Source organism: Silene latifolia, chromosome 2, assembly GCF_048544455.1.
Source record: "Silene latifolia isolate original U9 population chromosome 2, ASM4854445v1, whole genome shotgun sequence".
NCBI classification, from domain to species: Eukaryota; Viridiplantae; Streptophyta; class Magnoliopsida; order Caryophyllales; family Caryophyllaceae; genus Silene; species Silene latifolia.
In genome coordinates, this window is record NC_133527.1 from 194,471,408 (window position 1) to 194,486,646 (window position 15,239).

At 36.3% G+C, this 15,239-nt stretch overlaps 2 protein-coding genes across 3 annotated transcripts; one reads left to right on the forward strand and one right to left on the reverse strand.

Annotated features, from left to right (window-relative positions):
• Positions 1–248: 248 nt before the first annotated feature.
• On the reverse strand, positions 249–3,914 carry LOC141644171 (uncharacterized). Of its 2 annotated transcripts, none has more exons than XM_074453642.1 (3): positions 3,786–3,914; positions 3,350–3,584; positions 249–1,873 (listed from the first exon to the last, which is right to left on the reverse strand). In XM_074453642.1, the coding sequence occupies exons 2-3, from the start codon at positions 3,578–3,580 to the stop codon at positions 506–508; spliced, it is 1,599 nt and encodes a 532-aa protein (XP_074309743.1). In that variant the 5' UTR covers positions 3,581–3,584; positions 3,786–3,914; the 3' UTR covers positions 249–505. The 2 variants fall into 2 exon arrangements, with proteins under 2 accessions (XP_074309743.1, XP_074309742.1); XM_074453641.1 differs by having other exon boundaries at positions 3,671–3,800.
• A 7,079-nt stretch (positions 3,915–10,993) lies between these two features.
• LOC141644172 (putative LRR receptor-like serine/threonine-protein kinase At1g14390) lies at positions 10,994–15,160 on the forward strand. Its single transcript, XM_074453643.1, has 6 exons — positions 10,994–12,435; positions 13,303–13,433; positions 13,528–13,768; positions 13,859–14,052; positions 14,142–14,285; positions 14,747–15,160. Exons 1-6 carry the CDS (start codon positions 11,208–11,210, stop codon positions 14,999–15,001), a joined length of 2,193 nt encoding a protein of 730 aa, XP_074309744.1. The 5' UTR covers positions 10,994–11,207; the 3' UTR covers positions 15,002–15,160.
• The last annotated feature ends 79 nt before the right edge of the window (positions 15,161–15,239 follow it).

A 15,239-nucleotide genomic window follows, 5' to 3' on the forward strand; every position in this document is an offset into this window, starting at 1 on the left:
TGAGATCCCATTAAGCGTGGCGGGAACGAATGTTGTCGTGTTACAAATAAAATTAACCAAGTGAGACCATTGTAAAGAGTAGAGTTCCGAGAATAATAGCTCACAAGTCACAAGTTCAAATCTCGGTGTCCTTAAATTATGCTGGCATTGTAACATCTTTTATACACCAAAAGGATACAATACCAGACTATCAGTGTGAACAAGTCCTCAGTCCACTCTTACAAAAAAACTTGAAAAGCGACCGAAAATGGAAAAAAGGACAAAGACGATCTTACCCGATATAACTTGAGAGCATAATAAAACTTGTATTCTAAGACCTACAAACTCTGCATTTTCTACCCTAATTTTTGTTCTTACAAAAAATTAGTTCCGCTACTTCTACTATTTCATCGCATTGATCCTTATGTACAGAGAACCAAAGAACCAGGCACATGCATAACATTTACTTACTAAATGTAACAGGTACCAGAATGCCGTCCCTGACTTGACTGATACACCCTAATCTCTAGTCGATGACAATTACGGACCCTGGGATAAGGTCTGGTAGGTAAGTTAAGTCTATCATCACAGGAACCTCGACCATCGAGGTGCATTTACTTATATCAAGGCTTTTCTCGTAGGAGCTTGACTTATGGAAAAGGTCGGGTTGGATGGTTTCATCTTCATTCTCGCGTATCCTCCTTGTCTCAACGACTTTCTGGTGAAAATTTGAATGCAATGATGGTAAGAAAGTTGGGCTTGTAGCAGGACTGCATTCTGGATAGAGACTGTCTGACTTGTCAAAAGGGGCAGGTTGGATGGTTTCGTTCTCGTTCTTGCATTTCCTCATCTCAACGGTTTTCCGGGAAGAATTTAAATTCACTGATGGTACGAAAGTTGGGCTTGTAGCAGGAATGCATTCTGGGAAGAGACTGTCTGACTTCTCCAAAAGGGCAGGTTGGATGGTTTTGTTCTCGTTCTTGCTTTTCATCATCTCAACGGCTTTCCAGGGAGAATTTGAATTCACTGATGGTATGAAAGTTGGGCTTGTAGCAGGACTGCATTCTGGGAAGAGACTGTCTGACTTCTCAAAAAGGGCAAGTTGGATAGTTTCATTCTCGTTCTTTCTTTTCCTCATATCAACGGCTTTCCGGGGAGAATTTGAATTCACTGGTGGTACGAAAGTTGGGCTTGTAGCAGGACTGCATTCTGGGAAGAGACTGTCCGACTTCTGAAAAGGGGCAAGTTGGATAGTTTCATTCTCGTTCTTGCTATTCCTCATCTCAACGGCTTTCCGGGGAGAATTTGAATTCACTGATGGAACAAAAGTTAGGCTTGCAGCTGGACTGTATTCTGAGAAGAGCCTGTCTGACTTCTCAAAAAGGTCAGGTTGGACGGTTTCATTCTCATTCTTGCTTTTCCTCATCTCGACGATTTTGCGGTGAGAATTTGAATGCAATGATGGTACAAAAGTCGGGCTTGCAGCAGGACGATACTCTGGTAAGAGCCTGCCTGACTTGTAGCGAACACCACACGCGTTGCAAAGAGTTTTGGGTCCAGCTGGGCCCATCCTCCACTGTGGGGTCTCAGTGATCTCGCAATGTGTGCACTTCCTAGGCGGATATGCATTCGGATGCTCATTCTGTTTGTTGCTTTGTCCATATGATTCGATCTTCTGTTTCTTTTTTGGCTGGCCAGGCCTCTTCTTCAAGGGTTGAGAGACAGGAAAATAGCTAGGCGGGGTGAGATGGATAGCTGAACGAGGGTTGAAAGTCGCTGGACGAGGGCGCTTGCTCCGAGCACGTTTTGCGTGACAGACGGGAAATGTATTAGGTTTAGAAAGGGAGTCTTGAAATAAATTCGATACCCACTCTAGCTGAAGAGTATCATCGTACTGCATACATCAAGAAGAATTGTCATGAACAGAACAGACATTCCCCATACAGAAAGTGCCGTCTCAATGAACAACAAAGAAGCGCATTCAAAAGGGCAGTACCAAACTCATATAGTCTATGTCTGTATGTAATAAAGTTCAATCATACGGTAACTCACATGTAAACACAACGACATCCACCAGTTATTTAGCGTCTAAGTTTGCCCTTGTTAGGACGCATTAACGCCTAGATCAATTCTCTCATCTCACAATTTAGGAGCTCAAATCTTATAACACGCCACTATTGATGTCAGCTAATTATACTGTACTCATAAATTCCATTGGCATCATACTGTACTCAAAAATTATACTTCGATTAGTGTCATAAGCTAGCACCATGTCACAATTCAATTTCTAATCATTTTCCGTCTTCCAATACTTGGTGCTGGTCAATAGCCAAACCTATAAGCGTATATTGTCGCCTTTTCTACCAAAACAGCATACACTAAAACACTAGGAATTAACTACAAAAGGGCGCAAATTCATAGCAAACAGAATCCACATTTAAACGCAATAGCTAAACGAAGGAAACACTATTATCTCGCATTCTGAATAATTGTGCTGATTTATCGACTTATCAGTACAGTTTTAACAAGAACAAACACTGCATTCAAAAGGCCAGCACCAAAATTATATACTGCATGTCTGTATTTAGAATGTTTAATCACGTCACAGCTCACACGTAAACATCACGACAACCACCAAGACATCCACCACTTGTATTAGCATCTAGGTATGCCTCTTTAGACGCAGTTGCGACTATGTTCATTTCTTTCCTCTCATAATTGAAATACTCAAATCATGTTAATCATGCAATAACAGACATAGACTATAACCCGGGATTAAACTCCAACCATGTCATAATTCCAATTTCTAATCACTGTCATGTTCCAACACCTTGCATTGGTCAATAACCAAACCTAGAAGCGTATATTGTCGCTTTTTCTACCAAAAATCGCGCACACAGAAACACTAGGATTTCCAGCCTCAAACAACAACGTCGAACATCTACTCATAAACTCCACATTGACCCAATGTAACATACTTTTTCCGTCTCAATCATTTGTTTACCTTTAATATTCAATGGAAGAAGTATTTTAATCAGAGGTAAATACTCGTAAATGATTGAGACAAAGTGAGTAATTCTTCTAAAAGAAAGGAAGCAAATAGTTTCCATGTCCAATTGTCCATTATAGCGTCACACTTACACTATATCTCAACACATATGGAGAATACAATTGTCAAATAGACAATACTCACTCCGTCTCAATCATTTATTTACGCATATTTTATTCCAAGGGTATTTCAAGAATTCAAGATAAACAAATAATAGGGACGGAGCAATGTAACGCTATGCAACTCGTTTAACAAATAACAAAGAAGTTGAAACGGTTTTACACAAGACTAACTGAAACGGAAAAAGTCAAAACGACTAACCGGAGCCGTGTAGCGGTCAACAGAGAAGTCAGGCGTCTGATTATTACAGCCAGTCGAGGGCAATGCAGAGGATTCCTCTAACCAAACCGGCGGAAAAGAGTCAACGTCAAAGTTTTCACAATCCCAAAGACCGCCGTCCTCAACGTCGTCGTTTTGAAAGTCAAGAAGGTCGTCAATTTGGTCAAAGTACTTTTCACTTGCTACTTCTTCCAACACCTTTGTCCCCACCATTTATCTGAAACACAAACATAAATTAACAACACAATAATAATACAAAAAGTCAAAAATAATAATATTAATCCGTCTTAATTATTTGTTTACCTTTAATATTATTAGGGAGGCGTATTTTAATCAAACGTAAACAAGGAAGAATAGGAAAAGAAAGAGGCGGTGGGGAAGGAGGAAGGGAAAAACCCTAAAATGAGGAGTTACCTACCTCTGTAATATCCGTGCCTTTTTCGGTAACTGTTGATGGTATTATACGGAATTTGAATGGAGTTACAGTATGGATAATTTAAAGATTTTAACCGCGTGAAAAGTGAAAAGGTAAATTTATGGATGAGGCGGTGAGAATAGGATGGGGGGGTTAATATTTATAGTGGTGAGTTGTAACGCACGTGTGAAAGGTGGGCTTCTAGGAAGGATAGTTGGATTAGAGCTAATTTGTAGCTGGATTCTCAAACAAATGTACGTAATAACACAAATTTTATTTAGTCTTCCAAAAATAATCCGACTATTTAACTTAAATAATTATATCCACTTTTATATTATTGTCAAGAAATATCCAAAATCTCGCCCAACCAAATATTGAGAAAGGATATTTTATAAAAAAAGAAAAAAGAATGTTATCTTATGCCGCAACTCTCGTATAGGATTGTCATATAGCATAATACTTGTCTAATAAGAGAATATCCCAAACTGATCATTAATTGTATTTGTATTTTAATTTTATTTTAATAATTCGATATCTTCTGAGTAATATTGACACATTTAAATAGTTAAGTTATCAATATAAAGCTGTTCCGGGTGTAATTCCAGAGCAGATTTGTTACCACGTAAGCTTGTAGAATGATGGCTTTCCTTGACTCTTCCTTTCGGCCTCTCCTGAAACAATGAACAAACTGAGGGCTCGGCTTGGCACCGAGCGAACTCACTCCGACGCTCAAGTCAGTAAACTTAAAGGGATTAAGTTGTGTGTTACTTGGCACAAGGAATATTGTAGAGAGATAAGGGAGTTTATACCAGATTAGTGTGTTTAACTGATTATTTTCGGATCCTTTCCTCAATGAGGGTTGAGGAGTATTTATAGACTTTCACCTTTTGTCACGTAGTGGTCAAGTGGCCAAGTGACAGAGCAGGTGGAAAGACTGTTCTACCCTCGGCCGAGGGACCCATGGCAGGCCGGCGGGCCATGTTGACTCCATGCCGAGGGGTCTTGGATGTGAGTACGCGGACAACAGATCCCTTGGCTAGTTGCCTAGCCGAGACCCAAGTGACAGCCGATCGATCGTCGGTTAGGGTCGCCCAAGGTGTGACTTCTTTGTGGATATCTTTGAACTTGCTTCGATATGTTGTTGGTGGTCACGCGGGTGAGAATATACGCCCCATCAAAAACATTAGGTTGTCAAAAAAAAAAAAAATTACGAGTTTATCAATTAATTTTATTGGGCTTTTTGCAATTGGACTTGAGTTCACATAAAATGGTCTTATATGCAATTCACAAATTGTTGTGTAAGACTTTAATTTAGATAAGACTGACCCAATAATATTAGGCCTATCAAAATTACTTAGTAAAAATATAAAATAATATTTTTATTTTAATAACTTAATATTATAAGTTGATAATATACATATTTAAATATGTTAGTTTTTAAAATAAGTTGTTAAGTTATCAAAATAAAATAAAAAGCTTGATATATTAATGACTTGTGTCTGGGCTTTCTTTTATTAGATTAATTATATGCTATAAGACGGTCTTGTAGGAGAATTGTTGTATACAATTTGATCCGGGCACTTTTAATTGGACTCGTATTACCCTAAGACTATCTTATAAAAGAGCCGGTCCGTAGGCCTTAATGATCAAATCACCAACCCAGCCCTTAAACATAAGCCATCCGATGCCTTATATGGCTATTGAAGCCCATGAGATGATTTAGGTCCAATCCAAAGCTTAAGGACATTTGTTGAACTTTTAAATCCCAAGTCCTAACCTCAAAAAAAAAATCCCAAGTCCTAAGAACATGGTATACCTTGTTTCAAAAAAGAAAAAAAAAAAAAAAGAAAAAAAAATATGGTATAGCCAACTAATTTTGTAAAAAAAAATTCGTCCGATTAAGGTTGATTCGATTCAGTTAGGACGGTAAAGTTTTCCCTCATGAGTTTTAATACTGTTGCATTCTTAGGGGTCGAACACGAGATCTCTAGTTGAGCTAGAATCAAGGACGAAGTTAGGACAAAATAATGATCGAAGCCGATTTGATTAATTTCGTCGATATCAACACCCATTCATTATAGACCTCACACCATTATTTAGTACTGTTAATATTTATTACTCCCTACGTCTCAATTATTTGTTTAAGTTTTATTTTCTTTGTGAGAGATGAGACGGATAAAGTCGTAGAATATTTAGTACATTCTCTTGTTAGTCTAGTCCTATGGTATACGGCATTATTATAGGAGTTTTTATGTTAATCTTTTCAACCTTACCCGGGCCATGGCCCATTTGGCTCGGACATAGCTTCGTCAATGGTTAGAACAATCCCTTATTAGTTGATCTAAGTAGCCTAAATGAGTCTGAATCTAAATTAAGTAAATCAACATATAAGAAACCAATATTTGTGGATAATAATCAAGAAACTTGCATATATATAGACCTGGCAAAATTGACCCAGAGCCAAACCCGAACTCAAGATCCGAAGTTGACCCCATCCTGAATTGACCTGATCCAGTATGACCCGACCGAATGTTTATTATTGTAAACTATTTATTATCCACAAATAACTTGATAATAATCGACCCGAACCTGAAATGACCATACCTAAACTCTGCAAACTCCAAATAACCCGACTCGAAATTAACCAGACTCAAACCCGAGCCCGACCCAGTTAATCCATTTATCAGGTCTTGTTAATGGGTTTTTTTGTTAAACACGACCTTTAAATTTTTTATTTTTTTTCCAAACACCAGCTTTAAAAAAAAGTTTGTGAAATACAACCTTTAATAAAATGTTTTTTGTTAAACACGACATTTTGGCTATAGCTTGAACATTTGCAATGGGTGACTTTCAGTTAATGTTTGAGATAGCAAACGAGGTCGGTTTGAGGTGTGTTTAGACTCGTTGGAAAGGTGGGAGTATAAGCTTTCTAGGTGTTATTAATACGGCGGTGATAGGTGGCCTTATGTAGGGTCTATTGGTGTGTAATGTAAGGCTGGTCAATGAGTGAATTGGTGTTTTTCTGATTTGTTTTTACCTCCAATTCACTCATTGATCAGCCTTACTTTACACACCAATAAACCCCACATTAAGCCACCTATCACCACCGTATTGGTAACCCCTAGAAAGATTGTACTACCACCTTTCCAAAAAGTCTAAGAACACCTCAAATCGATCTCGCTTGCTACCTCAAATATCGACTTAAAGTCACTCTATTGCAAGTGGTTAAACTCTGCCAAAATGTCGTGTTTTACAAATAAAAAATTATTAAAGGTTGTGTTTTACAAAATTTTTTTTTTAAAGGTAGAGTTTAGAAAAAAAAGTTTTTTAAATGTTGTGTTTGACAAAAAAACCCCTTATTATGTCAATTGGTCAACGTAGACTATAAAGACGTGTAGGATCAATAAGAAAATAGTAAAATACGAAGTACGATATGAAGTGTCGATCAATTTTGTTGCAAGTTGATAAAATACGAGTATGATACAATGTACAATGAAGAGCCGACATGCGACATCCAAGATCAACAAGCGTGTTGATCAAATGTTCGATTCCATAAAAATGCCAAATACACACCGCCATTCTATTCTTCAATCACACATTTTCTTTGCTAAGTCCACTTTAACTAACTTTCAATTTAACATCGCAATCTAATTTGCTTTCCTTTGTTAAGTCCCCTTTAACTACCTTACTATTTTAACATCGCAATCTAATTTGCTTTCACTTTCGTATCGATATATGATATAGATATTTGTATAAAACGACCTTATTAATACAAACATTTTAAATCAGCTGTTTTGGTAATTGGTTATCATTTTCTCAATAATTGACGTCCTATATAATTACTTAATTTTTCTTGTAGTTAGTGGAACTGTGGGAGTAGTTCGTAAGTTTATAGAGCAGGATATCTCATTTTGAATGCCACCAGTCCACACTCCACCATCTTTTTTTTTTTTTTTTTTTTTTTTTTTTTTTTTTTTTTTTTTGGTGTTGATCAGTAGTATCACTAACAACAGCTGGAGTAATCTCCACTGAGGAACAAAAAACAATTTAATGGGATGACTCCTCCCAAATTTGACTTTTTTCATTCGGAGACCCTCTTATGGATGAAAGCCTTTTGCGGCGAATCGATGATAGAGACTCTGTTGCAGTGTTTCATTCTTTGAACAAGAATTTATTTTCTATGATTGTAATCGATTTGTATCCGATTGAGTTTGGCATATGTTGTAAATGTCGTATGACTTTTTATTAATGATAATGATCTTTTCTCAAAAAAAAAAAAAGAGATAGACATGCTGGTTAAGGACTACTTTGTTCAGTTAATATAAGCTCTTTCATTTAGCCTGACATCGTGGGCCAACATCTAGCAGCCTGGCCAATACTAAGCCCAGCCCAACACAACCCGCATATCACCTGGAGCCGGGCTAGTGCCGCAACTTTCTCTCGGCCCAAGTCCAAACATTAAAAACAAATATGAAGGCCCAACTCGGTCCGTTCCTAGCCCGCACTCACTGGGCGAGCCTAGTGGTAGAGAAAAATGGCCCAACTCCGCCCAATCCGAGTCGGCCCTAATTTTGTGTCGTGCCAGTGGCGCACCCACCTAGCCTGGTTCGGCGCACACCTCTACTTGTATAGATTGGACTAGTGTTTTGCTTTTCTCTAAGTTCCGCTTTTGTCTTATCTATTTTATTTTATTTAAATCGTTTTAAATTTAAGATAAATATTCTATCTTCCACCATAATTTCTGAAAGTGGTTAACTTATGTGAAAAACTGCTGGTTGTCCTTTACCCAGAAGTCACAACGTGCACAATTCACTAAAGATACCACTCACTAGTCACTACACAAAGAAACAGTAAAATTCAGGATTTGGCGTCACTCTTAATTACAGTCTTACTATTAGCAAATGATTAAATCATGTTAACCTCATAAATCACCCTCCTTTTTTACCCTTCTAAGCTAAGCACTCTTCCACCGACAAAGTGCATTAACTATGACCTTTCATCAATATGGCTTCTTTAGTCCTATCTTCTTGTATATGCAATAATACTTTCACAGAATCTTATTGAAGACGGCGATATCCGTCACAAGCTTGTGACGGATACCATTTCCTCTCATAAAATAATCATGAGAGGTGAGTGGGGGAGCACATGGGGGGTGCCTCACCTTATCCCCTCTCCCTTTTTGTGAGAGGTCTTCAGTTTATAACGAGATTAACCCGTCACAAGCAAGACGCTTTGTAATACTTTTTACACTTCAATCCCGATTATTTATTTGCTGTTTTTATTTGTTTGTAACCGGTACTTTAATTAAAGGTAAGTAAATAAACAGAACGTATGAAATATAAAACTTTGTAGAGCAAAGCTAAAGAGTAGGTCGCGGTAATAGTATTAACTATTAAGCCGACAGACTATAATCGAAGAAGACATAGTTTTAGGCCGTATTACCTTTCGAAAGACAATGATTAAATAATAATCAAGGAAATGACACATTTATGCACTATTGTGGTAGTACAACATCAACATCATCTCACTAATGTCCTAATCAAAATAATGTCCATAAGATGACTCATCAAGTCATCATAAATGATTGAACATCATTTTAATTAGGAATAATAGTCACTAAAATTCATTAATTTCTTGATTAAGACATTAATAAATGATAAAGTTTCATGATCCCACGTGACCACCTCACGTGCTTCAATATTTCTCCTATACCCTTCTCCTGCGCTTAAATCCTTGTGATTTACCAATAGTAATGCAAGTCAAAACCCTATAGATCTGGCCAGCTAAGGTTTGACTTGAGCATCTTATAGTGTGAATAATGTAGGTGATAATATGATAATCATTTCATTGCATTAGCGATTGGTTGTGTGTAAGACGGTTGTAGTTCTTATTAATAATATCATTAAAAATACAAAATATACATAACATATAATGAAGTCCGACTCATCTTACGTATGAATATGTATACAATCAAGTAATTAATTATATAGGATCGGATATTAAAGGTCGTAGGAAACAAAAAAACCAAAACAAGAGTAGTACAGAAGCAGAACTCGATTTCTTCCTTAAAAGATATTTGCTTTTTCAATTGAGATGGGAGGGTTCTTTGAATCAAAAATTGCTCAATAATATCAAAGTCTACTGTCTTCTACTTAGATTGACAAATCCCAGAGAAATTACAATATCCTCGATTGAAAGAAGAGAAATGAATCTGAATATAATGCTGATTCAGCAAGATTTAACTCTTCCACAATTGATAAAAAGGGGGATATTTAGTATTGAACCCATTCGTTATATAATGATAAATACAGAGTATAAATATAAAATTGGCGAAAATATAAGAACGTCATATACATATACCTAGACCTCACAAATGGTCATTCGGGTCGGTCATTTATCGGCTCGGGTCATTTTTGAGTCGGGTCACTCCAGGCCGAGTCACTATGGGTTGTTTTGAGTTAGAGTTTTGCTTAAATAAGTCATTTTGGGTTTATTAGATCATTCCGAGCCTGTTCATGTCATGTTCTTTTTTATCAGGTCAGTTTATGTCACACCTTTTGGATCAGTTTCAAATCCCGGATTAGCTTTATCAAATTGGGTCACATTTACCAAGCTAACATACAAACGATCTTACCCTCGTTTTTATAAATAGTAAAAATGTGAGTCAGGAGACTTATCAGTGGAGACTGGAGGCTGTACAGTTTGCATGAGATCAGAGCATTTACATTCACTGGTTTTCTGCCCATGCTATTTAGTGCGATGACAGTGTGTCCTTGATACCCACCCACCCAACTTTGTACGTCTGATTCTTTTTCATCAGTTTCCACTTGAAAGCAAATACTACTTTATTTACTTCCTCTGTTCTTTTGCCCTGTTTTTTTCTTTTTTTGGAGTAAAACGAGGGTGTCCATGTCGATAACAGTGTATAATTTTTTTATCAGGGAACAGCCGGTCAAAGAGTTGCTCTATTTTCATGGGCAGAGATTGAAATCATGAACTCATAACTAAGGGTTGATGTGAGCAATAAATAATTCTTCGTATAACAACTACATAGTAGGAGTACATTCTAATTTTACCGTCAAATCAAAATACTAACTATCTGTTTAATCATACAACGATCTTACCCAAGATAGCGAATTCTTCATATAAATCTATGAGGACAAGTTTGTCTTTCTATTATTTAATGTCCACTATATCAGCTTTAGTTTGTTGAGTCATTACTCCAAACTCCATCCATAGCCATTTACTACTCATTTTATCTTGGAATTTGTGACCAAAACTTAAAACTTTCATAAAGTTTTTAAGGAAACTTTTAAAGCAAATATCAAACACTTATTTTCTCAAAAAAACATCAAAACTTTTCCTCTCTTTTTACATGAACATTTAATCATCATTTCCCAACCCAAAAAAAAAAACCCCAAAAAAATGAAGAGTTTAAATTTATTAATTTGTATTAGTTTATGCATTAATGCATTAATTATTCTTGAATTAACACCAAAATTAGAAGCACAATTAACATCACAAGAACAAAGAATTCTTCTTCAACTTCAACAAGTTCTTGAATATCCATCAATACTTCAATCATGGCAGAAATGGACTAATTTCTGTTTTCTTCAACCTTCATCAAATGTAAAAGTAGTTTGTTCAAATGATCATGTAACTGAATTAACTGTCATAGGTAACGAAACATCGTCGTCTTTGTCGAAAAATTTCTCCATCGATTCTTTATTTACTATCCTTACAAAACTCACAAATTTGAAAAATCTTTCCCTTGTTTCCTTAGGCATTTGGGGCGGTTTACCTTCGAAAATCGACCGGTTTAGGTCTTTGGAAATTCTCAATATGAGCTCAAATTTCATAAATGGTGAAGTCCCTGACGAAATCACGTCGTTAAAATCAGTTAAAACTTTTGATTTAAGTAATAATCTTATTACTGGGAATTTTCCAAATTTAAGTAGTTTAAATTTACTTCAAGAATTAGATTTAAGTAATAATAAAATCGGTCCAAATTTCCCTTTATTAGGTACGAAATTAAAAAGTATTATTTTACGAAATAATTCCATAAGATCTCCAATTCCTCCGATACTAAAAAAGTTTACTCAACTCGAAAGATTTGATCTTTCTTCAAACCATCTCGTTGGTCCATTACCTACATATGTTTTCGCGGTTCCGTCTCTATGGTACTTAAATTTAGCTGATAATCAGCTAACAGGAGATCTTAGTAGTAATGCAACAGTCTGCGGGAAAAGACTTTGGTTTGTTGACATTTCGCGGAATTTGTTAGTTGGGAAACTTCCTCGCTGCATTGGGTCAGATTCGGCTAAATATAGAAAGGTTTCGAGTTCTTGGAATTGTCTTTCCGGTTTAAAGTTTCAGCATCCGGTAAAGTTTTGTCAAAGACAAGCTCTTGCGGTAATTCCGCCAGGTAAAAATGATAGTAAAAGTATTGCAGAAGAAGAGAAGATTTCCGGGTTTAGATTAGGGTTAATTTTCGGTATTATTGGTGGAAGTATATTGTTGTTTGGGACTAGTTGTTCAATAATTTGGGTGATTTGTAAGAAGAAGAGAAATGATGGAGGTCTTAATTATAATTATGATAAATCTGTTGGTCGGAAATTGGCTACTCGTCCGTCACCCATCATCGAAACTAGCAGTAAGAAAACATTTCTCTCTTTTATTTCTTCATTATTAAGTGATCATTTTCAGTTATATTTCCTCTAATTTCATGAATTTGGTGATATGTTTTCGTGCATAATTCTTCGTAAACTGTTGTATAAAATCCATAATCTATTCGTGAAGGGCCTTTTTAATCAAAGGTAAACAAATGATCTAAACTAAGGGAGTATTTTTAATTTTTGGGATATAAGATTTGCCCCTCTTTTCTTACAAAAAAAACTATTTTGACTGTTAAATAACTCTTGGCTACAAATTCAGAATGCGATAATTTTTTATTTTTTATTTTTTATTTTTTATTTTTTTTTTCAAATTGACCATCTTTAAGAGGTCTTCAGTTTGAAAAAAAATTGAACGACGTTTCAACCCGTAGTCGGGAATTATGGTCGGTCAAAGTTTATTCGTTAAAAAAAACTTTGACCAACCATAACTACCTCCTACGAGTTCAAAAAACGGTGATTTTTTTTTTCAAATTCAAGGTCTTGACGAGATAATTGGTTTGAAAAAAATTACCATTTTCTGAACTCGTAACAAAAAATTATTGTCGGTCAAAGGTTTTTTTTGTAAAAAACGAGGGACACCTTAGAAAACGAAAAGTATAAAGAAAGTCAAAGCTAAATTCAGGTATTTTTTGATGGCCTTTAAATTTTCAGTAATACTCGTGTAATACGATCTTACATTAACTTGTCCGGTTAATTTTTGATATACTTCGTTGGTTAACAATCACAAATCCATGTTAACTACCTCGGAGATGAAGTTAAAGCTTGTTTAGCTGATTTGTACTTGAATGACGGTTTGAACTTGAAGTCGAGTATCTAAATGATCGTATTCTGTTCCGTTGCAACAGAGTATGTAGCGAGATCAATGAGAATGCCAAATATAGGTCTCCCACCATACTATTCATTTACCTTTGAAGAACTGCAAGAAGCAACAAACAACTTTGATCAGATAAATTTGGTCTCAGAGTCTCAAGGACAGGTTAGTTCATATATTTCGGCACCAAAAAGATAATAATCCGTAGCAGAAGAGCCAAAACAACGATAATTTGACAGTAAAAACTGTAAATTTTCAGGTTTACAAAGGTTTATTACCAAGTGGGTCTGCAGTTTTGATCAAATGTATGACAGTGAAAGAGAAGCATTCATCCAAGGCTCTGAATAACCACATTGAAGTACTTTCGCAACTACGACATCAAAATCTTGTCAGTGTTCTTGGACACTGTGTTGTTACATACCAGGAACGACATAGGGGCAGCTCGATATTTGTTGTGTTCGAGCATGTAGCAAACGGGTCTTTACGGGAACATCTATCAGGTTCAACTCATTAATCATTTTGGGATTAAGGCGCTGAAGTTGTTGTTGTTGTTAATTGTTACTGATATCGGTTTGAAAAATGTATGACAGATTGGAGGAGAAAAGATAAACTGAAGTGGCCTCAAAGAATGACAATCTCAATGGGAATCGCGAGAGGAGTTCATTTCCTGCACACTGGAATAGCACCTGGAGTTTTCGGAAATGATCTGAAAATGGAGAATATTTTGTTAGATGACAGTCTTACTCCGAAAATCAGCAATTACAGAATCCCCTTACCAATTAAGGTAATGCAAGATTAATTTTCGTAAAGTTTACTGACATGCATCAATTAAGATAATGTCGATTTCTTATTTCACTTCTACCAAATTTGCAGGTGGAGGAATCAAATGGTCAGAACACTTCGCCTTCAGAAAATCCCGAAAAAGATGACATTTACAAACTGGGTGTGATCATGCTTGAGTTACTAACTGGTAGACGGGCCACTTCGGAAAACCAAGTTGATGATCTAAAGCTAGAGGTAATTCAACCCCAACTGGTAGACGGGCCACTTCGGAAAACCAAGTTGATGGTCGGTCAAAGTTTATTCGTTAAAAAAACTTTGACCAACCATAACTATCGGCTACGAGTTCAAAAAACGGTGAATTTTTTTTTTTCAAATTCAAAGCCTTGACGAGATAACTGCTTTGAAAAAAAAAATTTACCGTTTTCTGAACTCGTAACAGAGGAGAATTGTCTGTCAAAGTTTTTTTTTTTGTGAAAAACGAGGGGTACACCTTAGAATACGAAAAAGTTCAAGGGTATATAAGGGAATATCCCTTTTTTTTTTTACCCGGGTGCCATATAGACGCTAACGGGGTTTCAGTCCCCTTGTCATAAATTGGATCGTTCAATGATTTTACCAGCGAATTTATCTGACAGTTCCGTCTGCAGAAAATTCAAAATTTTTTCCTTTGCTAACCAAATTGTTTTGTACTGAAGTTGGAAAGCAGCTTAGTAGAATCAGCATCAGCACTACAGAAAGCAATAGACTTGGGAATGAGAGGCACTTTTGCATACCAATCAATCAAAACCGCGACAGAAATCACTATCAGTTGTCTAAATGAAGACCCGAGCAGGCGGCCTCCAATGGAAGATGTTGTATGGCATTTAGAGTACTCAATTCAAGCTCAACAGGCGTGGACGACCAGTGGTAATCTCGCCCTTAACAGCGGTAATCTAGGCCTCCACAAATGATCTCATTATATATATGTACACATAATAATCTGGTTTTGCTATCAGTTAGTTTCATGTTGTATCAAATCCACACTGTAGATTGTATATTCTTCGTTAATTTTCCGTTTAGCCGACAACATAATTCTAATAAATTCAGTCAGAGTTAAATCGCCTAATCAATCTGGGCTTTACCCGATACATCAGTATGGTGACAAACCAAGCCAAATACCTGAGTAATTACTATCCGCGCCTTTAACAC